Consider the following 25,587-nt stretch of genomic DNA (forward strand, 5'->3'; position numbering starts at 1 on the left):
GGTTGGAAAATCAGCCTGCACGGGACAGGGGTTTCTGCAGGGAGCCCAGGGCAGCCAGGGCACGCTCTCACCGAGCACGATGGCCAGCATCTGCGTGGCTTTCTTCTCCTTCTGCTGGGACAGTTTCCTCCTGATCACGGCCTTGAGCAAGTTCCTCGTCTTGCCGTTGGGCAGGGAGTGGATCTCGAAGACCTTGGCTGTGTGGTGGGAATCTTTGGCATGGCCATTCTTCTCCACCTTCCCAGGGCTGCTCAGGGGTGCCTGCAGGGTAGAGTTGTTGCCCCGATTAGAAGCAACTGGCACAATCAACTGGTGGTTACTTGGTGCTGTGGGTTTGAGGGCCGTTTTCTCAGGGGGACTGGTACTGGACACCATCTCCATTTCCATCTCTTCTATGTGACTCTCTGCCTCCTGGACAAGAATCAAATGTCCACAACATAATGACAGGTAAATACACAGAGAGGAGCAACGAGCATTCCTTACAGAGTGAAGCTGGATGATGCTGGAGAACAGTCAGTCCCTCTTCTCCCTCCCTGCCTGGAGAAAGGGCTGTGCTGTGCTGGGGTATTCTGGGCAGATGGGATGGACAGGGCTGCACTGGAGGATTCTCCTTTTTGGCACAAAGAGGCTCAGAAATGGGGGAGACGCTGTCTCCACTCTCTACAGATTTTGTTCAGGTTTTCAGAATGCAAATAAATAAAAATGGAATCGGCAACCAAAACCCAACAAAGCCAATGCAGTCCAAGATTTAAATAACAGAGAGGAGAAGGAACTCAAAGGCACAAAAATGTTCAAATGCCATGGCTTTTAGAGCTGATCTTTCGGTGAGCTTAATCTGGCTTTGTGAGCTCTGTGAGCTTAAACCCCCTGCTTCACTCCAAGGAATGGGAAGACTATTTAAATTTTGAGATTGAATGGTAACCTTTGCTCTTAGGTTTATTTTTCTCCCACCCTACATAAATGAACCTCGTGTCCTGAGGGAGAAGGGGAAGGCTGAAGGCTCTGGAAAGCTCCCACTTCTCTTTAACACTCACCACTTTGCGCTTATTAACTTGGAAGCTCCCATTGGACTTCACAATAACTGTGCAGAGCTTGACGTCTTCTGGATGAGTGCATTTGTCCTAAGGGGCAAGCACCAGCTCAGAGGTTACACAGGCAGAGAGGGGTTGGGAAGGGAAGCTGGTAAGGGAGGCACGTGGGAACACAAAGGGACGAATCAGGAGTTCACCAGCGCGGCTCAGGAGCCGAGCAGGATGGAGAAGTGGATGGAGCAGGGATGGAGGCTGCTGGCCCTGTGCTGTGCACCAGGGGAAGGAGGCCACGGAGCTCTGCTGTGTTTGTGTGTCCCTGTGTGGCTGCCTCCTCTGCAGGCAGCACGGTTTGGAGCTGCAGCATCCCCCAGGCTGTGCTGCCTGTGCTGCCAAAGCCCTGCTTTGACAAGTGGGTTCACAGCCAGCCCGCCCAGCTGGGCTCCCTCACACACAGCTCCTGCAGGGACAGGCTGGTCCTGCAGAGCTGTCCTTCCCAGAGAGGAGCTGTGCACCCCAGGCACTGCCACCGAGCTCTGGGGACACCTGACAGCCCCCAAAGGGGGGTTCCAGGAGAGCTGGAGAGGGGCTTGGAGTGGTGGGGTACGAGGGAATGGCCTTGAGCTAAAGGAAGGTAGGTTTAGATTGGATATTAGGGAGAAATTCCTCCCTGGGAGCATGGGGAGGCCCTGGCACAGGGTGCTCAGTGCAGCTGTGGCTGCCCCTGGATCCCTGGGAGTGTTCAAGGCCAGGTTGGATGGGGTTTGGAGCAGCCTGGGACAGTGGAATGTGTCTCTGCCCATGGGCTTCAGTGTCCCTCCTGACCCAAACCATTCCTTGATTCTGTGATTCTGCAGGACCGACTCACACAATGGTGCAGCCTCTGTTCTTGGCTACCCCAGCCCAGCCCAAGGCAATGCTGGGGGTCGCTGCAGCAGCTCCTGGTGCAGATCTGCTGCTGGAACAGCCCTGAGCTCCAGGGAAGCCCGAGGAGCCCCAGCCAGCGAGCCGGGAGCCCAGGGAGTGCAGCCGGGAGCCCGAACTGACCACAGCACGCAGCTGTGGGAGCTCTGCCCCAGGCAGGGCGGCGCGGGGCAGGGGAGCAGGGCAGGGGGAGGATGTTGAGGCTGGCTACCTTCAGGGGGGCCTGCGTGTCCGAGTCCAGCACGTGGCTGCTGCGCTTGGTGCTGACGCGCTTCCTGCGCCGCCGCAGCACGATGTAGATCTGCACGTACACCAGCAGCGTCACCATGAAGGGCACGTAGAAGGACACGATGGACGAGTACACCACGAAGGCAGGGTTGCCAATGATGCACTCCTTCTCATCTGCAAGAGAAAACCTCTCAGGGTTGGTGTCCCTCGGGCTGGAGGGGGTCACATCACCCCCAAAGTCCTGGCTGCTCCTTGCCTTGCAGCTCAGCACTGCTGATCCCATGCTGGATCCAGCCCAACATTCCCAGGAAACTGCTGCCTGGACTGCCAGTCCTTTTCTCTGCTGCCTCAGGGAAGGTTTTTCCCATGGCTTCCCTTTTTGTGTGTTTTAATAGAAGGAGGATTTTGAATTTGTAGTGAACAAATGTTAAGGTAACACAGATTGGTGTTGTCTGAACTTCTACATCACCTCAGTTCTGGTGAGACTGAAACCCTGCTCTGGAGATGAAACAGACCCAGAATCAGCGTGCAAACAGTGAGGCATGGCAGAGGGAGAGAACATTTCAAATGCACCCCAGACCTGATCCCACCTTTATTCCTGCCTGTCTGGGAGGACAGCAGGAGCCAGCTGCAGGTGGCAGAGGGAAAGAACACCTCAAACAGACCTCAGACCTGATCCCACCTTTATTCCTGGCTACCTGGGAGGACAGCAGGAGGGAGCTGCAGAGGGACAGAACAGTTCCAATATACTTCAGACCTGATCCCACCTTTATTCCTGCCTATCTGGGAGCCAGGAGGACAGCAGGAACCAGCTGCAGGTGGCAGAGAACACTTCCAATACAACTCAGACCTGATCCCACCTTTATTCCTGGCTATCTGGGAGGACAGAAGGAGCCAGCTGCAGAGGGAAAGAACACTTGCAATATACTTCAGACCTGACCCCACCCTTGTTCCTGGCTACCTGGGGGGACAGCAGGAGGCAGCTGCAGGTGTCAGAGCCCTCACCTGTGTTGTTGAGGCCGAAGAGGAGCGGGCAGGAGATGGCAAAGGAGAGCACCCAGACCACGGCAATCATGACGGTGACCCTGCGCTTGGAGCTGTAGCGGGTGTTGTAGAGCATGGGCATGGCCACGGCCGTGTACCTGCAGGGGACACATCCCCCAGGCTGCTGTCACCCTGCCAGGGCTGCCACTGCCCAGCCCTGCCCGCCAAGCACGGGCCATGGGTGCCAGGGGGGCTGCAGCCACGCCAGGAGGGTGAGGCTGGGTCAGCTCGTGGTGTTCTCTTCCCACCCTTCCCACCAACGCCACTGCACCATCCCAGAGTACAAAGAGAAGGGCCAGAGCCATGGAGCACAGAGCAATTCCATCTGCACCCCCAGGAGCAGAGTTTCTGTGCCTCCTGACAGATCTGCCTGCTCACAGCTCATCAGGATCCTCTAGGATGCTCTTCAAACACTCCCACAGTTTTCCAGCCTCTGAGTTCCACAGGGATGGCTGGGCCTTGCCAGCCTGGGTTTGGCACAGCCTGGTGGCACGGAGCCCTCACCTGTCAATGCTGATGGCACAGAGGTTGAGGATGCTGGCAGTGCACATCATGACATCCAGGGTGACAAAGATATCGCAGTGGATGCGGCTGAACCGCCACTCCCCAACCACCTGCAGAGAGAGGATGGGTGGTGAGCAATTCCTTGGGTTAGAGAGCAATTCCTTGGGTTAGTGAGCAATTCCTTGGGGTTAGTGAGGAAACTCTGCAGCTGGAGAGCAATCCCTGGGGTTAGAGAGCAATCCCTGGGGCTGGAGAGCAATCCCTGGGGTTAGAGAGCAATCCTTGGGGCTGATGAACAATCCCTGGGGTTAGAGAGCAATCCCTGGGGTTAGAGAGCAATCCTTGGGGCTGATGAACAATCCCTGGGGTTAGTGAGCAATCCCTGGGGCTGGGCTGCTGGCAGGGCACAAAATGAGAGTCTGGCACGAAGATGGAGAGGCTGGTGGGTGGTTGGGGCTGTGCTGGGTCAAGGCAGAGCTCTGCCCCTTCCAAGGGGCTGCTGTGCTTCCACCCCGCTGCTCTCTGTGGGTTTGGGCAGCCCCAGCACAAACCTGGGCTCACAAGGGAAGATAAAGGAGTTTAAACATCTCCTTGAAGGATTTCAAGGCAGAATGAGGGGGGACACACATTCATTTTCACTCCCAAGCACCTCTAATTTTACTCACAGCTTTTTCCCAGACAGTTTTTCCAATTGCACCCAGCAAAGGTCAGCAGCAGACAAGCAAGAGCTTCCCTTCATTTCTTAGTTAAAAAAATTGGGGTAGGCAATCCTCACCTTTATCTTTTTTATTTTTGGTGAACAAAATGAGTTTAATTCAGAGTGAAAAGCCTTTAACACTCCACAGGAAGTGCTAAAGACAAAGAACTAATGATAACACTTCCAGGCACCAGTAGCCTTTTTTCTCTTCACTTCTCTTGCTGTTGAAGCTGAACTTTGCCAATTAAGTTTAATAGCAATTATTCGGACTGCTGTGTTTGACATGTGATGAAAAAAAAGTATATTTCCCTCTAACAAAAATAGAGCCCTACTGCATTTGAAAATAGAATGAATAAGATATCTATTCTTCAGTTATTTCTGCTCTGATATACATAACCATAGGCAGCATAAAGAAGGGAGAATGACTGCATTGAAGCCTGAGTGACAGATGAATACTCAGTGATTAAAAAAGCACTTAAGAGACAGTTACATCAAGAACTTTGAGGAGAATTTGCCCAAAGGCAAAGGTTTCCAGCCAGATCCAAACCTCTGTGAAACCGATTTCCTGCGGGCATGGTTTGGGGGAAGCTGGGAACTGCAGCAGTTCTTTCTCTTGGTGTTTTCATTTGTGCTGGAGAAACCTCCAAAATTTGGGGGTAAAAGATCTGTGTGCACCAAGGCTGGGGTTTTTTCAAGTGTTTCATTTTGAGTTTTAGGCCAAGTTTGTCTCACAAAACCTGGAGGAAACTGTTCCAGCTGGTAGGTGCAGGCAGCCGTGGTTCCTGACCAACCCCTGCATGTGAGCCCAGACAAGGGAGAGAATTTTGCATCATTTGTGCTTTATTCTTCTGCCTTAAAATTAAAAAGGGTCTGAGAGGTTCTTGTGGCTGGACCTGAGGGAGCAGGAGCTTCTCCCAGCAGCAGCCTCTGCTTCAGATTGGTGGAACAGGAAGGAGCAGAAGAGAAGAAGATGGAGCCCCAGAGGCAGAGCCTGCCTTCACCAGCCCGTGGCCACTTAATGAGCTTCTGCATTGCCACGAAAACAATCATTAACGCAGTGATAATTAGCACTGTGCTCTCCCACAGCCCGTGCCACATCGCTGGCTTTGTTTTGCTTTGCATCAGGACTCACTGGGCTCATCGATGCATTGATGATCCCTCCTTCCCCTGCTCTCCTCCCTGTGTTATCATCCCTCCCATGGGTGAGTGCCTGGAAACTCAGTACGGTTTGAGCTGTGAAAAGTGATTTTTCCCCCTATATTGGGACATAAAACTGTGGATTCCCATCCTGCTTCCACTTCCACAATTGCCTTCCTGCCGCCCTTCAGAAACAGGGCCTTGATTGCAAATTTTTTTGTTGTTGTTGGGTTTTTGGGGGTTTTTTGGGGTTTTTTTGATTGCTGGATTCAATGATCCTTGTGGGTCCCTTCCACCTCCACAAATTTCCTGTGGTTTCAGTGTGATACCCATGGTGGAGTTTTGAACACAAAATTGGGATTCTTTCCCTCTTGACCCCGAACTTCTGGTGCCATTGGGCTGTCATTTAGCACTCTGAGCAGCAGTGGGGTTATAAACTACCTGCTCTCTCATCTCATTTTCTCCTGGAAAAAAAAACCAGCAGTTTTGGGGATGAGAAAGGTACAATTTCAGGAACAGTTAAAAAAAGGAATTTTGGGAATGAAGAAGCTACAATTTCAGGAATGGAAAAAAATGCAATTTCGGGAATGAAAAAGCTACAATTTCAGGAATGGAAAAAAAATGCAATTTCAGGAATGAAAAAAATATTCCATTTCGGGAATGAAAAACCTGCACTTCAGGGAACGAAAAATCCTGTATTTAGGGCGTGCAAATCACTTGTGGGGAATTCAGGAGGCCGATTTCCAGGCTGCTACACCCTCCCCATCGTCCCCCAGGCCTGTTGGCTGCCCTTACCTCCATGTAGACCACCCAGGGCATGCAGAGCGTGGCCACCAGCAGGTCCGCCACGGCCAGGCTGACGATCAGGTAGTTGGTGGTGGTCTGCAGGGCCCTCTCCCTGGACACTGCCATGCACACCAGGACGTTGCCAAAGACGATGATGAAGATGAGGAGGGCCAGCAGCACGGCGTAGTAGTTGTAGTGTGGCTTCTGCGCCGCCTCCGAGGCGTTCAGGGCCCTGCTCCAGTTCCTGTCCCCGTCGTACCACGAGAGGTTGAGGGGATCCATGGGGGCCCGAGTGCCAGCTGCCAGCTCCACCCTGCCACACAGGTGTTGGACAGGCCCTTGGGGCAGTGGGGGAAAAATGAAAATGGAAAAAAAAAAGAAAATCAGGTTTTGCTGCCTCGCTCGTGGTCTGCCCGGGGAGGTGGTGCAGTCCCCATCCCTGGGGGTGTTTAACAAAGCTCTCTCTTTAACAAAGCTCAGGGTTTAGATGAGGTGTTGGGGCTGGGTTGGACTCAGTCTTGAAGGTCTCTTCCAACCCAGTGATTCTGTGATTCTGTGAATTTTGGGAATTCCCAGGGAATGGGAATGGTGGAGTCCCCATCCCTGGGTGTGTTTAACAAAGCCTGGATGTGGCTCTGGGTGCCAGGGTTTAGATGAGGTGTTGGGGTTGGATTTGATAATCTTTGAGCTCTCTCCCAACCTGGTCATTCTGTGATTCTGTGAATTCCCTGGAGCCTGTCCTCCCCACCCTGGTGAAAGGTTTGGCTGGAGATGGGATGGATGCAGAGCTGCTGGCCCAGGCAGGGGTTGCAGAAGTTGGTTTTTATTTCCAGCTCAGCCCCAGGTTTCTGTGGCAGCTCCTCTGTGCTACAGCTGGTTCAGAGTGCCTGGGCTGTTCTGTCCCTGCCATTCCCTGCTCCCTGTTAGGTGTGCACAGTTCAGGGCACAAGTGCCATGACCCACTTTGTTTATTCTCCATGTGCTTCGTGGGGCTTTGGGCTGTATTCCTTTCTTTTTTTTTTTTTTTTCTTTTTTCTTTTCCTTATAAGTTGGTTGTTTTTTTTTTATTTCCTCCAGCAGCGAAATAAATAAATTTTAAACCCTGAATAGTGACAATGATGGAAGTTGACAGCAGCAGCTTTTGCAGCCGGGGCTGGGCTGTGCTGCCTCTGCCATTGCCCCAGTGAGGTGACAGTGAAGGGGACACGGTGGGGACAGCACTGCTGCCACCCCACAGCCCTCAGCAGCTCCTGGCACCGGGAACACGATTTCCTGGTGAGAGGAACGGTGGATTTGTCTTTCCAAACCAGCTGTGGGGCTGCTGGTGGGTAAAACCAGCACTGGGAGAGAAAAGAAACAATGGGAAGAATTCCACTGATTGATGAAGGGAAAAAGAGATTTGATTTTACAGATAAACTGTAGGTTTGCTGAGAAATGAAATTAGACACTGAGAGATGAAAGAAACAATGGGGAAGAAAAACCCCTAAATTCCAAAGGACCAAATATTCCATGTTTAATGGAAGGATCAAATATTCCATGTTTGAGAGAAAGGTCAAATATTCCATTTGAGGGAAGAGTCAAATATTCCATGTTTGGTGGAAGGATCAAATATTCCATGTTTAGTAGAAGGATCAAATATTCCATTTGATGGAATGGTCAAATATTCCACATTTGGTGGAAGGATCAAATATTCTGTGTTTAATGGAAGGATCAAATATTCCACGTTTAAATGGAAGAACCAAAAATTCCATGTTTAATGGAAGGATAAAATATTCATGTTTAACGGAAGGATCAAATATTCCATGTTTGAGGGAAGGATCAAATATTCCAGTTTTGACCAAATATTCCACGTTTCCCAAGCTGCATCTCCACCAAGACCACACTGGGAGGTCTGGCCCTGCTCTCAGACACCCCAAACCAAGGCCACTTAATTTCCTTAATAAAAAGACAAAGTGACTTCGATTTATTAAACCACGTAAGTGATCAAAATAGCAAAACATTTGCAAATATCAAATTCACCTGGGAACAATGGTTTCTTTATGTTTCACTGAGCTTTTGTGTGCTTTTCTCATTCAGAGAACAATTTGGATAATAATCCTTGGAAATTTGTTGCATATGGGTCCTTAATAGCTGATAATTCAAAAAGTGTCTGTCTGACAGTGCTATCAGCAGCACTTGATAGCTCTACAAATGTCTTCTTAGGAGCTGTCAAAGTGTCAGAAATTAATTAAATGTTAGCTTCTGTGACTCAGAGTGAAGGGGAAAAATCAATGCTAAATACAGCAACAGTTTTTTCTCCTCTCCTGTTGCCCTTTCATAATGCAAAACTATCTCGAGGAGGCAGAACCATGCAGAAAATGCAGGGTGGGACAAAAAAAAAAAAAATTAAAAAAAAAGCAGGGGCATGGAGAAGTGTCCTTGAGGTGTAAAAGGGTTGGAGATGGGCAGGATCACTTGGGCCTGGGCTGGTTTTGCTGAGCTCTGAGTGCAGGAAGAAAATTGGCTTTGAAAAGGAAAGGCCACAGATGGAGATGGGCTCAGCAATCCCAGCCCTTCCCAGGCTGTTCCAGCTCCCTGCTGGATTGGAGGAGGCATTTATAGCTCATCTCATGTCCATTCATCAGGAATTTCCTCAATGGTGCTTAGGGAGCGTGTAAAAAATCCCTGGATAAAGAAATCAACATTTCCTTTCATTTCCTTCTCTATATCCTCAAGAGGTTTTTTTTTTTTTTCTTTAAATAGAACTATTTTCACAGTAATAATTTTTGCCGTTATATGCACCATGGGGAAAGTTAATGTTTGAATATTGTACAAAGGAAAAGATTCAGTGTTTCTATTAAAAAAAAAAAAAGTTTTAATTTGGGAGAATGAAAGAGAAGAAAAGTTCCAAATATTTTGCATGGAATAGGGAAACTTAAACACCAAAACCTAGAAATTAAAACTGTGTGATCACACAATCAAAGGCTGTATCCAGTACACATCCTTGTGGTACAAACTACACTTACATGGACAATTCTGTTAATCCCCAGCTTTGGAAAGTTTGAGTTTTCAGTGCTAAAAAGAACTTTCAGTTGAGTTTTCAGTGCTAAAATGAACGTTCTTTTCCCATCCCCAGCCCCAGAGCTGGCAGCATTCTTGGTGGCCATTAGGGAGGTTTGTGAGTCTCTCAGTCCTGCTTTGAGGAGCAATTTTGATTTTAGTGCTGACAGTTCCTCAGCAAGAGGAAAGAAAGAAGAAATAAAGAAAAGAAGCACTTAAAGAGCTGGCTGGGAGAGGGAGGGCTTTTCCCTGCCCTATCCAAAAGCTGCACTTTCCTGGGGAAAAGGGATCAAAAACCACAGGGGAAAGGCACAAACAGCACCCGGCTCTGGCCTGGTTGAAGTTCCTGCACAGAGATAAAACAGAGCCTTGGTTTGGGGGAGAAAGAGCCCAGAAAGGAACAAATTCCCTTATTTAGAATTAAGGGCAGCAAAGCCACTCTAATTCCCACCCCAGAGCTTTCCAGGGTGGCTGAGCTGATCCAGCCGTGGATTAGCTGCAGGGTCAAGGGCAGGACAGGGCTGCAAGGTTGCAGCCTCGTGTTTGATGGCAGCAGTGCAGCAGCACCTGCTGCTCCTCATCCTCATCATCCTCCCTGCTCCAGAAAAACATCCCTGCAAGCAGCTCTCCAGCAGCTGGAGGGTGGGACATCTCAATAATACCATACAAAAGAAGCCTTCTAAAAGGCCTTTTTTAATATCATTATAATAATTATTTTATTATATTATTTATAATTAATTTTTATTTTTATATAAGATTTTAATTTTTTTTAAATACAGTTTTAAAATACAGTTATACAGTTATTTTTAAAATACAGTTTAAAAATACAGTTTAAGCCCTGCTACCCTGGCTGAGCTAGCAGCTAGTTGGTAAGTTCCCATGTAAAAGGATAATGAAAATAAAAACCAGTTAACACAACTGTCTATTCTAGTATGAAAACCATTCACACCTCTAAAAACAAAAAGTCTTTCCCGTAGGAATCTGCAAAAAAAAAAAATATTATGTGAACACCTAAGTAAAGAAAAGTCTTAACACATACACACACAGAGACATTTTCTAACCAATAAATTAAGTAGCAAAAAAATCAATAGTCAATTTGATTTAACGCAGTGCCCTCTGATATCCCTATAAAAATATAAGATATATGATAAAGATTCAGCTTTTCTGCTAGAGAAATCGCGAGTCCTGTGTGTGTTAGAGCAGGCTGGAATCTGCTTGCCCAGGGACAAGGCAGCCAGGAAGGGGCTGCAGTGCAGAGCCAGGGCTTTGCCCTCCTCTGCTGGCAGCTCCCCCTGCTTTTCCAGAGATCAAACTGAAAAATGTTCATTTGCTGTGCCATTATTTCCCCAGGGCTCCTCGTGATGGATCCTCTAACCAGGATTGTGGCAAAGAGCACGAGAGGGTAAATGTGGGGTGTTCACAGCCCAGAAGAACCCTTTGTGTCTCTGGCAGCTTCTGGAACATTCTTCCTCTCAGAAACAGCAAAGGTGCAACTCTCCTTTTGGTTTTCATCCTGCTTGCAAACCCTTCCAGGAATAAAACCCTGGCAGAGCTGATCCTGGGAAAGGTTTGGGGCCATGGACCAGAACTTCAGCTAGCCCTTGCTCCTGCATGGAACCCTCTGTGATTTTGCCTCAGTCATGGCCCATTTAAGAGAAAATCTGGAGCTCAGGGTGAGATTTCAGGGCCCAAGCTTTCCTCTAGACTCCAGAAATTATTTTGGGCCCTAACTCAGGGTGCACCCAAGAGGGAAAGAGCAGCCAAAGCCATGAATTCTAATTCTAATTCTAGAGCATCCCCAAGGGCCCTGTCCCACTCAGAACAGGCCCCACCCGCTGTCCCCAAGGCATTTGGGCCTGCAGGTGTTGCCAGGTTAAAATTTCCTGCTAATTTTGCTGCCCAGAGCTGCCCATCACTCCCAGGCAGAACCTCTCCAAAGATCTGGCACAGAAATCAATGTCTAAGTGGAATTTGCACAGAACACTGCCTCCCTGGATGTTGTCACTTTGCTCTGGAATTCTGGAATCAATGGGCCATGGGAAGCTGTCAAACTGACATCCTTTCTGTCCTCAAGGTGTTCGCTGAGAATGCGACAAAAATATTCCAGTCGAATGAAAAAGCAGCATTTCTTTGGAGCAGAGAGAAAGTGGAAGAAAAGGGAAGGGGGAAAATGTGCTTGAGGAGCTGCTTTGTTTCCCTGTTCAGTGGTTTTGTGGAGAGGGAAAAAAGGTATCTTCTGCAGTAGTTTCACTGTTTTTTCTTTTGCATGCAAGCCCAGAATTGCTGTGGATTCCAGGTCGTGGTTCCCTGGAGAGCAGGGAAGGTGTGGAGCAGCAGGCACGGAGTGAGAACCTTTTCCTACTCATTTCTGCTCAGGGGGCAGCTCTGCAGGCTCTGAGGAGGAGGAGGAGAGGCCAGGAATGAGGCAAACATTGTAAATCCTGCCTTGACCTGAGAGCTCTGCTGATGCTGCTGAAAATGCCCAAGCCCTGCCCTGGGCTCCTCAGGAGCAGCTGGCACAGGGTCACCCAGCACGGTCCTGGTGGCTTTAAATAAACACAGCTCCCCCAGGCACCCTGTGGCTGATGCAAATGCAGCAGGGAGGTGACAGGGGAGGTGACAGCCGTGACTGAGGCCTGGCAGTAATTACACCTGAGTGCTTCTGAGCACGGCTTGGGGGAGGCACAGCTCTGCTTTCCACCCTGCCCCTGCCCTCCCTGTCTGCAGGAACCGGTCATGAGCAGGAGGTTTGGGCGCCTCTGCACACACAGGGGCAGAATTAGGGACAAAAATCTGACACAGGGATCTCCTCAAGCCAGGTCCTATGAGCTCTTGGAGACCTGTTCCTGCAAAAATCCTGCCCAGGCTGGGTTTTCAGGGGGCTGAATTCTAATGCCAACACTGCAGCCTTTATATCGATCAAGCCAACAGTTCTGCCATCAGCTCCTTCCAAAAGCCTCTGGAAAATCTTCCTCCTCTGCCTCTCTCCTGGCTCCCTGTTCCCCTGATCCTTTGCTATCCAAGATATCAAGGGTTTGTTGATTGCAGCTATTGCTCACTTCTGATTCAGAAACATTCCTGGTTCTGCATAATTGTCACCATCACATCTTCTGAAAAACCCTCTTTGCCCAGGATTTCTCTCCTGAGGAGCTGAGCTGCCTCAGAGGAAAAGGAAAACAATAATTATCTCATTTGCTTCTCCTGTGTTTTGCTGCTTTGGAATGTGGTTTGGAGATTGTTTATCCAACAGGTGAATTTTTTTGAGTTAATGACCAATCAGTGCCAAGCTGTGTCAGGACTCAGGAGTTTTTAATTTTTATCTTCTAGCCTTCTGTCTGTACCCTTTCTGTATTCTTTAGTATAGTTTGGTATAGCATTCTTTAATATGGTATGATATGATGTGATGTGATGTAATGTAATGTAATGTAATATAATATAATGTGATATAATGTGCTATAATGTAATAGAATGTGATATAATGTGATATAATGTGATATAATATATATAATACAATGTAATGTAATACAATACAATACAAATATCATATCATATCATATCATATCATATCATAATAAATTAGCCTTCTAAGAACATGGAGTCAGATTCATCACTTCCTTCCTGCCACGGGGAACCCTGAAAATACCACAGATAATATTTAATTGGGTGCTCTTGCTAGAAAATGCCACCCATGACAATCCCTAACTGGGTGCTCCTGCTGGAAGGTGCTCAGAGTCCCCCTGAGCACCTGGTGCCAGCTTTGCCTCGTGCTCAGCAGAGCTCTGAGAGGGCCCTGTGGGTGACACCACCCCGCTGCCACCACGGCCTCTGAGTCACCCACCCTTGCTGATGCCACCACGGCGCTTTCTGTTCCCAACCCCAATGATCACAATCCCATTGCTCAGAGCTCCCTGCACCAATTCCAGGCTGTGATTCACCCCCTCCCAGGCAGCAGAGACCCTCAGGAGCCTCCTCTGGAGCACGGCGAGGGTTTCCTGCCTCTGGAGAGGGTGGCAGGACAATCCCAGCGCCTGGTGGCTCCAGAATTTCCAGGCTGAGCCCTGGTTTTAAGGCAGATTTCTCACTTCTCCATCCGTGGTGCTGCTCCTTCAAGCGTCCCTCTTTCCCTATGGAATTTTTTTGCCTGAATTTGTATTGCAGGAAGGAAAGGGAAGAGGTTTCATCCCAGAGCATTTGTCCTTCACGCCTGTGATGGAGCAGAACCTTCCCCAGGACTGTGCTCTGCCCTCCCAGCTGAAATGCAGGGCACACATCAGGCTGGAGCCCTGCAGAAGGATGTCCTGAGGCTCAATTTCTCTGGGGATTCACTGCCTGCTGCTTTCAGGCCCTCTGAACATCTCATCCTTCCAGGTTTCTTAGCAAGTCCTCATGGAAGGGAAGAATTCAGGGATATCTTCCCTGGAGGGGGAGGAATGCTCCTGTACCTTCCTTTAACCTGTCCTTCTGCTAATAAAGAGCAGGTTCCATTTTCAAAGGAATCGTTAAAATTAAAGATTAAGGCCTCGCCTTCATTCAAGGCTTGCAGCCAAATATGCTTTTATCAGAAATGCTCCAATTTTAACATTTTCTCACTCCAACATGTTAAACTTCAGCAAGGAGAGGTCGTAGTGGATTGGCTCGTGTTGTTTGCTTTGGGGTTTTTGTCATGAAATAATCATTTTAGGACCATTTGGGGGTATAAAAGCTCCCTCCAGCCACCATCTCCTCCCAGAAAAGCCCAGCACTGCCCCTGCCCACCTGGAATTCTGGAGAGCTTTGGGTCCTGCCTGCCTGCAGAGCCTTGGGCTCCTGCTGCTGTTTAAGAATCTGTGGGTGCAGGGCAAGCTTTGATCTCTGCAACATTTGGCAGAGGAATTTCTCAAGCTGGAGTTGCTCCAGACACAGCCCACTTGAGCCCTTCTCAGCTGGGTGGAGAGGATGGGCAGAAAAGGCTTTTTTAAAACCACTTCTGACTCTGTGCTTTCAGCTTTGGACACGCAGCCAGAAATACTGGGCACATCTCGATTTTCAGTGGCTAAAGGGAAGGATTTATTCCTCCCCTGTGCTCTCACATAGGGATGGTCTCTGTCAGGGGCAGCTCTTCAGCCTGCAAGATATTGGTTCTTATTAAACATTGCATTGCTATAGACCCAACATCCTGTTCTCCACAAAAGCTCTTTTTTTCTGCTCATAATTCCTTTATCTGTATCCTAATGCCAAATCTCTCTGACGAGATCTGAGCCTCTGACTAATCTAATAAATTCCCAGCTTCATGAATGCTGGGGATCTGTGTTCCTCTAGAATCTGTGCTGTGTTTGAGATCATCCACCAATGTCTGCAAATAACTCTTGATCAGTCACACAGCCAATTGTATTAATTTTGAGGAATTGGAAAGGTTGAATCTCTTCACTTCCCACCCCCCTTAGTTATGTACAAAAGTGGCTGAAATTTGAACAAAATACTTTCTTTAAGTGTTGGCAAAGCACTTGCTGGCAAAAAAACGTGGCAGATATTTAAGGGGTATTTTTTTTCCATTATTTGTTTTTGTCTGTCTAATGTTCACATTTTGGTACTTGGCATTTGAAGTGTAAAACAATTTAATTGCAGAAATAGGTTGTGTTAATTCCTTGGCTGAATAAACCCTTTTTGCTTCCCCTGTTTATGCAGCACCTGGCACAGGGATACTGCGAGCTCTCGAGTCCTTCAGCCACACTTTATTAAAAGTAAATAATAATAATTCAGATTGAAGCCATCAAATATTTGCCCTCCACTTATGTCAGGGAGCACTCGTTGAACATCTGCTCTTTGCATTGCCACTCCTCCCCCTGAGCTTGTGTGCAGAAATGTTTGCCAAAAGCAGCGAGTTCCAGAGCACAGCTCTTTGTTTCTCCTTTCCCTCCCCTCCTCTTCTCCTCAGATTTCTGGGAGTTTGCCCCAGACCATCCATGACTAAGATTTGCCCCCAGTCCCATGCAGCAGCTTGATGGGGATGTGTCAATCAGCACAGCCCTTGCTCCAAGTGCCTCCTCCCTGCATTTAAAACCCCAAGAAAACACAATTAATTATTGCCTGTCCCTCGTGGCCAAGGAGCAGAGCCAGCTCCCATCTCAGAGGGAAGGCTCCCAGCATTGCTCCATCCAGCTCTCCTCAAATTTCAAATCCTAATGATCCTTAATCATTTCATCCCTGGGCTACACCGGCTCAGCTATTCAAATCCTGACTTCCAGCACCCACTCTGTCATCTCTGCAGGCAAAAGGAGAGGAGGAGGTGAAAAATGAGTATTTTCTTATTGGCTTTTCGCAAATATTAAATTAATATTATATGTATATATATAATATTCAAATGAATATTATGTGTACTATGTTAGAAAGTGATGCTGTATTAATTTTCTTAAGTAGTGCGTTAAATACAGTTTTAGGTTATAACGTTATGTTATAAGTTAATCTTACAAGGTTATAAGGTTATTGGGTATTATTAGGTTATAAGTTTTAGGTTATATATAGTTTTAGGTTATAATGTTACAATAGAAGCTATGCTGTGTAAGATACTTTTTTAAAGAGAGGAATGAGGTACTCACACTGAGATAGCAGCCACAGGACACCTGAATCTTTCAGAGAAAGGGAATTTATTGCTCCCTTATCAGAAGAAATGAACTTCTGCCTGCCTTGCTCAGCCTGAAGAGCTGTCAGGATTCAGAGGAAGAAGCTGACCCTGCCCAGCCAGAATCCTGTGTTTGAATGGAATTTCTGCACCATGGATGAGCTGTATGAATATGCAACAGGCTGTTGCTTTTAAGGGTTAATCCTCTGTTCATGTGGGCCCTTTTTCAGGCCTATTTTGCCCAGAAAGAGGTACCCAGACCGTCCCTAACTCTTTGTTTTCATTGTCTTGTATTGTCCTAATCCTAACTGTCCAAATTATTATTCCCCTAATTACATTGCTATTTTCATAACCCTTTTATTACTATTAAACTTTTACCATTTGAAAACCAACTGATTGGCGTTTTTCGCAAGGAGGAGCCACCTCTCCCTCTGGATCCGTCCTTTCCCAGCTGCTGTGGGCGCTGAGCCGTGCAGGAATTGTGCTGGATCAGCAGCTCTGGGAAGCAGCATCTGTTCTCCTGGGGAGCTCCTGCTCTGCCCTGGGGCCTCTCCAGCACAAGTGTTTGCCCGCCCTCCTTGCTCTGACCTTCCCCAGACGCACAGAAAGGTCCATTCCCTTTGATATCTGCCATTTTCCATCCCTCCCCGCCGTGTCTCCCCACCCTGCTGCTGCTGCATCATCGTGTCCCCTCTCTGCTCGGCTTGCCCCACCCGCAGAGCCACCAATTCTCGTCTTTGCTGCTCCTTTTTTTTGCCACAAAACTCACATTTTTGGGAAAATCATCGCTCCCAGGCAGGGTGTTCAGGTTCCCTAAGAAAGATGCTCAGCTGGGCGGCCTGGGGGTGTTTCTGTGCGTTTTGGGGGAATATTTTTCCCTGCCTGGCCTTTGGAAATCTTTTCCTGGTCAATCCAACTTCCCAGGAGCAGAGGGGTCCCACACCACATTTTAAATTCTCTCATGTTTAGTGAATTCTGGTAGTGGAAGGATTTTGCTTCCATCAGGTGTGGTACCACCTGTTTTCCAGGTGAAATTGTGACTATTTTCAAGGTGAAATTCTGACTATTTTCAGATGAAATCATGGCTATTTTCGAGGTCAAATTGTGGCTATTTTCAGGTGAAATCATGGCTATTTTCAATGTGAAATCATGGCTATTTTAAGGTGAAATCGTGACTATTTTCCAGGTAAAATCATGGTTATTTTCAATGTGAAATCATGGCTATTTCAAGGTGAAATCATGGTTATTTTCAATGTGAAATCATGGCTATTTTCAGGTGAAATCGTGGCTATTTTGCCTTTTGCCTGTTACAAAAGTGGTTTAAGTTTTTCTCTTGTTTTCACCAGCAGGAGCCACCAAACTGAACTTCTCCCATTGAAACCTCACTAAAATTCAGGCAAACACCCTGAGGTGCTGCAGTGGAGCCACAGCTCAGGTGTGGAGCACAGCCCAAGAACAAATTGGACTTTCCAGGTGTCTCCAACCTCCTGACAGAGCATCCCTTGCTCACTTCATGGTTTTGGGCTGATCATACCCAAAAAAACAATTTGGACAGACAAACAATTTCTTCCCATATTCCACAAAACTTGTTGGGAGCATCACTGACAAATCCCCAGCCAGGGGGAAAAAACGTGAACCTTCAGTGCTGCATTTTTTGGCTGATTGGAGGAATTTCTCTCTCTCTGTCCCTGGGATCACTGCACATGCTCAGCTGCTGCTCTCCTGAATTTTATTTGACTTTTGCACAGTCAGCAAAGTTTCCAGCCTGCTGGGAAGTGCACACTCCATCCATTATGAACCCAATTCCTAAATCCAGTGGCTGGGACAGTGAATTGCACATGATTTCCATTTCCCTTTAATCCACAAAGTCATTAGCAGGGCTCCACAAAGCCATGAATATTTTCCCCTGCTTGGCAGGGAGCAGATTTCCTTTCAGATGAAGCATTACAAGGAGCTGTAATGTTTTTAATTAAGGTGCTGGGTGCGAGTTATTGTGCAAGTTCAGGCAGGACTAAAGCCTGTTTAATTCATCAGCAAATAAAAATCACAGGGTGCAGGGACTAAAATCATAATCTGAAGAGAGGTGCCCAACTCGCTGAGGGTGAAACAGGCACAGAATCCCAAGAAAAGCCTCCTGCAGACACTGCTCTTGGTCATCCTGCAATAAACATTCTCTGTTGCAGTTCAGGCACCTGTGGCTTTGTTTTCTCCGTGCCACCAGCAATCATTCCCACTCGTAGTGGTCACTGTCTTGTCCCACCTGACCCATTAAATATCATATTTTTATGGGAGCACTGCAAGCTGATGGACAGGTGCAAGTTATTGAACTCCCTCTTTGGTAATTGCTCTGCCTGTTATTCTTTTTTTCATTAATTTTTTCTAACATGTGTTATTCTCTCTACAAACGATCCTCTTAAGCTAAATTTTGATGGTTGTGATTCTGAGGCCTCCTGAATCAGAAATTCAGTCATAAAAATTAAATTGCAAAGTGTAGACCCAAAGAAATTGGACATCATTATTATTATTATTATTATTATTATTATTATTATTATTATTATTATTATTATTATTATTATTATTAATGTTATTGTTATTGTTATTGTTATTGTTATCATCCATCCTTGTCATTTTCCATTAGGGTTGTGATTTCCTAATTGATTCTTCCTTCACACCGAGAGAGACAAAAAAAATAAATCTTGAGATAAATAAAAATAACACTTGGAAAGGATGACAAAGGGAAGTGCAGAGCACCAGACATCACACGTAGACAAACATCCTCCCACAGAACTGGGTTCCTGCACATGGATTTCTGCTTTCATTAGGGGAACATCTCACAGAAATGCAGGCTGGGCTCCAGAGAGCATAGCTGGGGACCAGGGTGTCCCCACGATGTTTTATAAAAATCCTTTTGAAAAATCTCAGGATTTTTCTCCCGAGAAGCTGAGAGGCCTCAGAAACAAAATGGAAACAATAATTATCTGATTGCTTGGAATGTGGTTTGGAGGTTGTTCACCAACAGGTGCAACTTTGATTGGTTTCGTGTGGATTGGTTTTAATTAATGACCAATCATGGTACAACTGTGTTGGACTCTCTGGTCAGTCACAAGATTTTATTTTTCATTCCTTTCCAGCTTTCTGATGTCTCCTTTCTCTTTCTTTAGTATAGTTTTAGTATAGCATCTTTAATATAATATATATCATAAAATAATAAATCAGCCTTCTGAAACATGGAGTCAAGATGCTCATCTTGTCCTGGAGACCCTCACACACCACCACACCAGGGCATGGTAATTTTTCCTAAGCCTTCTGATGTTGACATTCTTTATGTAAATAACTCCTTGTTTTGCATTCTTTTATGGAGGAGGAGAAATGTGATGGGCTGTTGGTTTGTGCAGTGTCATTGGAGAGGTGGCCCTGTCACCCTCCAACCCACTGTCACTCTTGGAAATCTGTAAATGTTAGAATCAGAAATTAAACTCTCTCTTTTTCACCTTAGCAAGCTGAGTGTCCACGTGGTTTTATTGTAAGGACAGGAGGGAGCCCTGGAGAAATCCCTGGGTGGGAATCCCTGTGGGTGGGAGCTGCTGTGGCCAAATGGGCTGGAATTCACTCAGGAAACAAACCCAGGGCCAGGGATCCCTGACCTGTTCCCTCAGTGCTACCCTTGGAAATATCAAATCCTGCTCTGCACCCTATTGCTGAACTAGAGGGAAAGGCTCCTCTTTCAGTCTGGTTTTCTAGAGAGGAGAGATGAGCAGCAGCCTGGATCTCACTGGTGCCTGATGTGCCATTTCAAAATAATAATAACAATAATAACAATAATAATGGGAGTTCTTTATAATAATAACTGTCATGCTTTAATTAGCTCCTGTTTTACAGCACAGGCCCCAGGCATGGGTCACAGCCTGCTATACAAATAAAAATAAACCAACGTGTGGGACTCCACTCACATGGAAATTCTGATGTTGACTTTTTGACCCCCTTGTTAGACTCCCTCTAATTCTTACAGTTTTGCCATCAAAGTGCAAATAAGGAGCTTTACACATGCCTGGACACGGTGGGCTGAAATATTCTTGTAGTATTTATTATAATCCCCATTTTAGTACTCACAAACACATTTTTAGAGCATCCATAACCTCATGGGGATGATGAATGATTCATGTACTGGGACATGAGTGATTCTTCCTGTTCAACAATATGTATGTGAATGTGGGGGGGTGTTTCTATTTTTAAGGGATTTGAAATTAGCAAGTTCTTCATAATTGTGGCTTTTCAAAGCCGGGTGACTGAAATTCACCTCCCAGATCTGCGTGGGGACGTCTCAGGGAGAGCAGGAGGCTGGAGGTGTCCTGGCCCCTCTCTGGGGTGGCCTCCAAGGATGGAGACAAGGCTGGGACTAAAAGGTGTTCAGAGGAAACAGATCAAGTGTTGGACACCTAATTCCAGACTCCAGTAATCCCAGAGACAATCACATTTTTCTCGGCTGTCATACAAATATGCAGAAGCTTGAAATAAGCAGATACAAAGGGGCTGGGGGTCAGAGAGTGCTTGTTGCAGAGAATCTTAATTTGCTGGAGCTCCAGATTGCCTGAGATACCAAAATAGGAGGGGGTTTAGACAAGTAATTTGCAAGGTGCCATATTTTAGGTAATAGCTCTAAGTTCTCTGCTGGAGTGTGTCAGCTGCAGCATTCAGGGGAGCTGATTGAAAAACCTGAGCTGCTGCTGAAGGGTTCATTTCTCTCCCTGGAGCTGCAGATTGCACAGAGCACTCTCAATGGCCTTGATTTTGCTGATCCATCCCCAGCCTGGGGCAGAGAGCAGGATCCAGTATTTGTATTTTTGTGTGCGTTTGTCAGCCCCTGAGTGCCTGCAGACCCTGGCACGCCCGAACAGCCGAGGCTGCAGAGAGATTTGGGATAAATTAAAGGAGCTCCAAAAGCAGGAGGATGCCCAGCAGAGGCTGCAGAGGGTTTTATTCAGGTGACTCCGTGATTACCTTTCCCCAGGCAGCTCCGTGGGTTTATTTATGCCCCTGTGAAGTGTGAAGTGTGGCCGTGCCTGAGCTCCCTGCAGGGCCCGTGCTGTGCTCTGTTATCCCAGCTTTTATTGCTCCTTGCAGCCTCTCCCTCTCCCCAGCGCTCCAGAACACATAAAGCTGCATTTACATTTTCTGAATGGACTAATCATGGCTCTCTGCTTTGATAAAGAAAGTGCAGCCTCCCACATAACCACATGGAAACCAACAGGGAAGAGTAAACCAGAAATAAACCCATTCTGGGGGGTTGAGAGAAAAATACCCACCGGGATAATTGGGAGGGATGTACAGAGAAGCAGCAACTGAACACACAGTCACATCTCCAAAAAAAAAAAAGAAAAAAAAAAGAAAAAAAATTACAATGCTAAAAATACCCAGGTGAAGGACAGCGAGAGAAAACATGATTGAAGCAGAACAATTGGGAGAGGAGTTAATAGTTATTAGCAATCACTTCAGATTGAATATAGGTTGGTTTTGTAACAGCACAGGGGATGATGCATCTGACAGGACTTAAACAATTGCCTCCCCCTTCCCCAAAGGATCTCAGGAGCCTGGCACTCACTGCTCAGTGTCCCTGCTCCTCAGGAGCTGCTCAAAGTTTTTGTTTGTCAAAGGCAGCAAAGTTTGATCCCAGACAAAGCTTTCCAAACCTATATTCCAAGCCTCAATACATTTTAACCTTCAGGCCACTGTATTTTCTCTTAGCCTTAGAAAAATACCCCTGGGAGGCAGAAGTTCCACCAGTCTGGGATCTTTTTATCCAATTCTGCCTTTGCCTGGGCAGGAGTGTGAGAATGGAGAAATGTTTGTGATGTTTCTGCAAACACTCCCCCATCACCCAACTGCTTGCTGTGCATTCATTAACAATCTGTGGACTTCTCTCCCCCAGAATTGCAATTCCCCGGGGTCCCCAGCACTTGGGAACGTTCTGCACCCAGACACCAGTGCCAGGGTTCCCAGCCCAGTGTTCGCTGTCCCGCACCTCCTGGCAGGGAATGTCAGCTCTGGGCACGTGGGAATTCCCAAGCCGAGTCCCAGATTTCCTCCGTGCTCACGAGGAATTTGTGCACAGAGGGTGAAGTTGAAAACGAGTTATCCTGAAAGGATTGTGAGGGGTGTGAGCCAAACCCATCCTCTTCATAACTGGAGAGCTACCAAACCTTGAAGATGAATGTTTTCCAAAGGGTTTGTTGGTTTGTTTTTTTTTGGCTGCTGTTTTAGGGAATTTGTGTCTGGTGATTGTTACAGAACGAACCTTGTGGGTGCCTCCCAGCTCAGGATATTCCTGGTTCCATCAGCTTCACCTGCAGCTCCAGAGCTGAAGTTCCCAGAGCAGGGAGGGTGGAGATTTGCTGAATTAGAGCAAAGGATGGGATTGAGGAGGAGAACACCCAGGGAATGGCCCTTATGCGCCAGGCCTGTGCCACAGAGGGGGAACAGCTCTGTCACAGGTCCTGCCTGCCCTGAGCTGCTCAGTGCCTGCCCTGAGCTGCCCAGTGAGATTTTTCTGCTGCTGCAGATGCATTTCCCAGCAGGTTTGTCCCTGCTGTGAACCCTGCCTGGTCCCTGCAGCCTGCAGCAGCCTGGGGCAGAGAGCAGGATCCAGTATTTGTATTTTTGTGTGCGTTTGTCAGCCCCTGAGTGCCTGCAGACCCTGGCACACCCAAACAGCCGAGGCTGCAGAGAGATTTGGGATAAATTAAAGGAGCTCCAAAAGCAGGAGGATGCCCAGCAGAGGCTGCAGAGGGTTTTATTCAGGTGACTCCGTGATTACCTTTCCCCAGGCAGCTCCGTGGGTTTATTTATGCCCCTGTGAAGTGTGAAATGTGAAGTGTGGCCATGCCTGAGCAGCCTGGGCAGGGCAGGGGACAATGCCAGGCCCACCCATGAGGTGCCAGGAGGGCAGAGCTGTGTCCCTGCCAGGCAGGGGTGGCTCCTGAGCAGAGCTGAGCACGCCAAGGGCACCCCGTGTCCTCCTGCCTGGCACAGGGGCACAGAGGGGTCACCTGTGCCTCTCTGACCCCTCTGTGGGCACAAATCCCTCAAATTTGGAGGCAGGCTCAGGGGGGATCCCCCTCAGCTCAGGGTGATTTGGGGCGTGGGAGCAGTGTCAGGATGGGCACGGGGGACACTGTGTGGCCCCTGGACCCACCCAGACCCTGGCCAAGCCTTTCCTGCAGGGTAGCAGTGACACAGGGGCAGAATCTCACAGGGAAGGAGCTCTTAAATATACCCACACTGACTGCTCCTCGCTTTTGTGGGGTCACAGGCTTCTCTCTAAAGCCTGAAGCTTGCACATTTTCTTCTCCAGTGTGGCAGTGAAGCTCATTTCCACACACAGTGTGTGTGTGTGCCCATGGAAGTTAGGTGGAAGTGTGGAAAGCACAGCAGATTTTACACTGGGGTTCATAAATCGGTAGAAAACTCTTTTACAAAACTCTGTTCAGAAGTAAGGAAGGAAGCCTTGAACGTCACAGAATTTCTGCAGCATGGAATAGAAGTTAAGGGGGGGAATAACAAGAACTACAGCAGTCTTTACTTGATGGAGTCAGAAATATTGCCAAGAGTTTTTTTCCTAGATTACTACAAGCTATTACTTCAAAAGAGATAAAAACCAGGGCTTGGAATTTTTAATACCACAGTGTGTGTAAAGAACAATAACGCCACGAAAGCCTGAGCACGTAGGAGACCCAGCCCACGCTGTTTAGCGTGTGTAACCTATCTGACCAGCCCTGCCATAACCTGCTTATTTATAAAACAAACCAGGCTGTTTTCCTTTTCAGTTTGGAGCTCCACTCGAGCAGCAGTGATTCATGCTCCACACACATGCTGGGAGCTGTGCAGCTCCACGTCTGGCATGTGGGAAAGCTGGGATGGGAGAGAGACTTGAGAATTACAGAGTGGGGAAGCGTGATCTGGGGTAGAAACAACCCACAGGCAACAGCTTGGACCAAAAATACTCCAGGGCTGAGCAGGACCCAGCGCCAGCCTGGAGTTTGGTTCCCTGCCCTAAAGCCACACTTTGCACTGGTTTCAAAAGGCTGGATGGAACTTAGAACTGGGGGGAACGGAAAAAAAAGAATTAAGGTCGAGACAAAGGTGATTGTAAACACAAAATCTGCTTGCAGCATTCAGGGAAGAATTTCTGAGAGGTTCCCTTCCAGGGGTTCTTCAGGAAAGGGTGGCGGATCCCCTGTTCTCCACTGGGGAGGATTGTTCTGCGTCAGGACTGGTGCTGAGCACGAAGTCTGACAGGATGCCAGTTCTGCCTTACCAGATATGAAAGAATGAGTGTGGCAAGAGGAAAAAAGAGTGTTTTCCCTCAAATAATCTGACTGAACACTCTTGTTCCTTGGGGAGCTGGAATGTACCCACATTATATCCTCTGCACACATCCTCCTCCTCCTCTTCTCCCTGTCACTCTCTCTCCATTGTGTCTGCGTGAGAGCAACGTTAAACATCAAACTTCTAAAAACGAGCAGAGCTTCTCAGCAACTCCAAATGCCTCTTTAGCATACAATAACAATTGTTTGTTGCTTTGCAGTGAATGGTTTAGATGGAGAAATGAGACAGCCTGAATTCCAGTTTGAAAACCCGCTCTCGCCTCCTTGTCTCGCGGAAGGGAGCAGCTTAATGGATCCTTTTGGTGTAATGACAAATATTTTCCCTTTTCTCCTGCCTTTATTTACATCTCTAGGCAGTGGTGATCGCAGCAGCCACTGCCGTCTGTGCTCCCTCACCAGGATATTCACGACATCTCTGTTTCTGGAAGAAAAGCACAACACCAATCTCTTACCTTCAAGCCATACGAATCCCTCGAGCAGAGGTGCGAGTACTTTGTGCCAAGTAAATCCAAAACACCACAACTCTCCACCGTGGCTTTTCCTAAGCTCTCCCAGGCTTTCAGGCAGATTTCTCGCTGTTCAGCATTCACACAAAAAGCAGAGGAGCAAAAAGAAAGGCAATCACCTGCCTGACCCCTGCCAGCCGGGAGCGGGGCGGGTGGAACTCGCCGTGGGTAACCCGGCCTGGGCACTGCTGGAACTTCGGGAGCTCGGGAAGCGTCTCAGCTCTCTGGGAAGCTCCTCAGCCCCCTGGGAAGCTCCTCAGCCCCCTGGGAAGCGCCTCAGCTCCCCGGGGCCAGGCTCCCCCGCAGCAATTCGCTGTCCATCCCCTTCAGCACACGGCCGGCTGGCGAGGCAGCAGCTCCGGCTCCATCTCCCGGAGCCCAGGCTTGGCTAGCGGCTGAGCAGAGCCGCCCCTTCCTCCCACGGACAGATCCCAACAACCTGTTTCCACTCCGGCTCCCTTCTCCGGCCGCGGGATGCGAATTCCCGCAGCGCTTCCCCCTCTGCCTCGCCCGCCGCTGCCGCTGCCGCTGCTGCGGGGAGGGGAGGGAAGGGGAGGGGAGGGGGCGAAGTTTCCTCCCCCGAATCCCACGGACTCACCCCGGCGGGGATGGGCGGCTCCAGCCCCGGGGATGCGGCCCCGGCTCCGGGACAGCGCCGGGCGGAGCGCGGGGCCGGGGCCGGGGGGGCTGGAGGGGCTCGGCCGCCCCCAGCGCG

The 25,587-nt window shown here is 48.1% G+C and overlaps 1 protein-coding gene across 5 annotated transcripts in view; it reads right to left on the reverse strand.

Moving 5' to 3' along the window:
* The window catches only part of DRD2 (dopamine receptor D2), a 30,125-nt gene extending 4,750 nt beyond the window's left edge, over window positions 1-25,375 (reverse strand). Inside the window, exons 1-7 of one of the 5 annotated variants that reach the window (XM_066564435.1) lie at window positions 24,819-25,375; window positions 6,358-6,686; window positions 3,729-3,838; window positions 3,186-3,322; window positions 2,164-2,354; window positions 1,035-1,121; window positions 72-261 (exon numbers count right to left, since the gene is read on the reverse strand). In XM_066564435.1, the coding sequence (XP_066420532.1) occupies window positions 72-261; window positions 1,035-1,121; window positions 2,164-2,354; window positions 3,186-3,322; window positions 3,729-3,838; window positions 6,358-6,630 (988 nt within the window). In that variant the 5' untranslated portion in view covers window positions 6,631-6,686; window positions 24,819-25,375. Of the gene's footprint in view, window positions 1-71; window positions 412-1,034; window positions 1,122-2,163; window positions 2,355-3,185; window positions 3,323-3,728; window positions 3,839-6,357; window positions 7,635-24,818 lie in introns of those variants that run through there. The other 4 variants (XM_066564432.1, XM_066564437.1, XM_066564434.1 and 1 more) reach the window with 4 other exon arrangements.
* Window positions 25,376-25,587: the final 212 nt, after the last annotated feature.

The sequence above is a fragment of the Molothrus aeneus genome, chromosome 22 (genome assembly GCF_037042795.1).
Source record: "Molothrus aeneus isolate 106 chromosome 22, BPBGC_Maene_1.0, whole genome shotgun sequence".
Lineage (NCBI taxonomy): Eukaryota > Metazoa > Chordata > Aves > Passeriformes > Icteridae > Molothrus > Molothrus aeneus.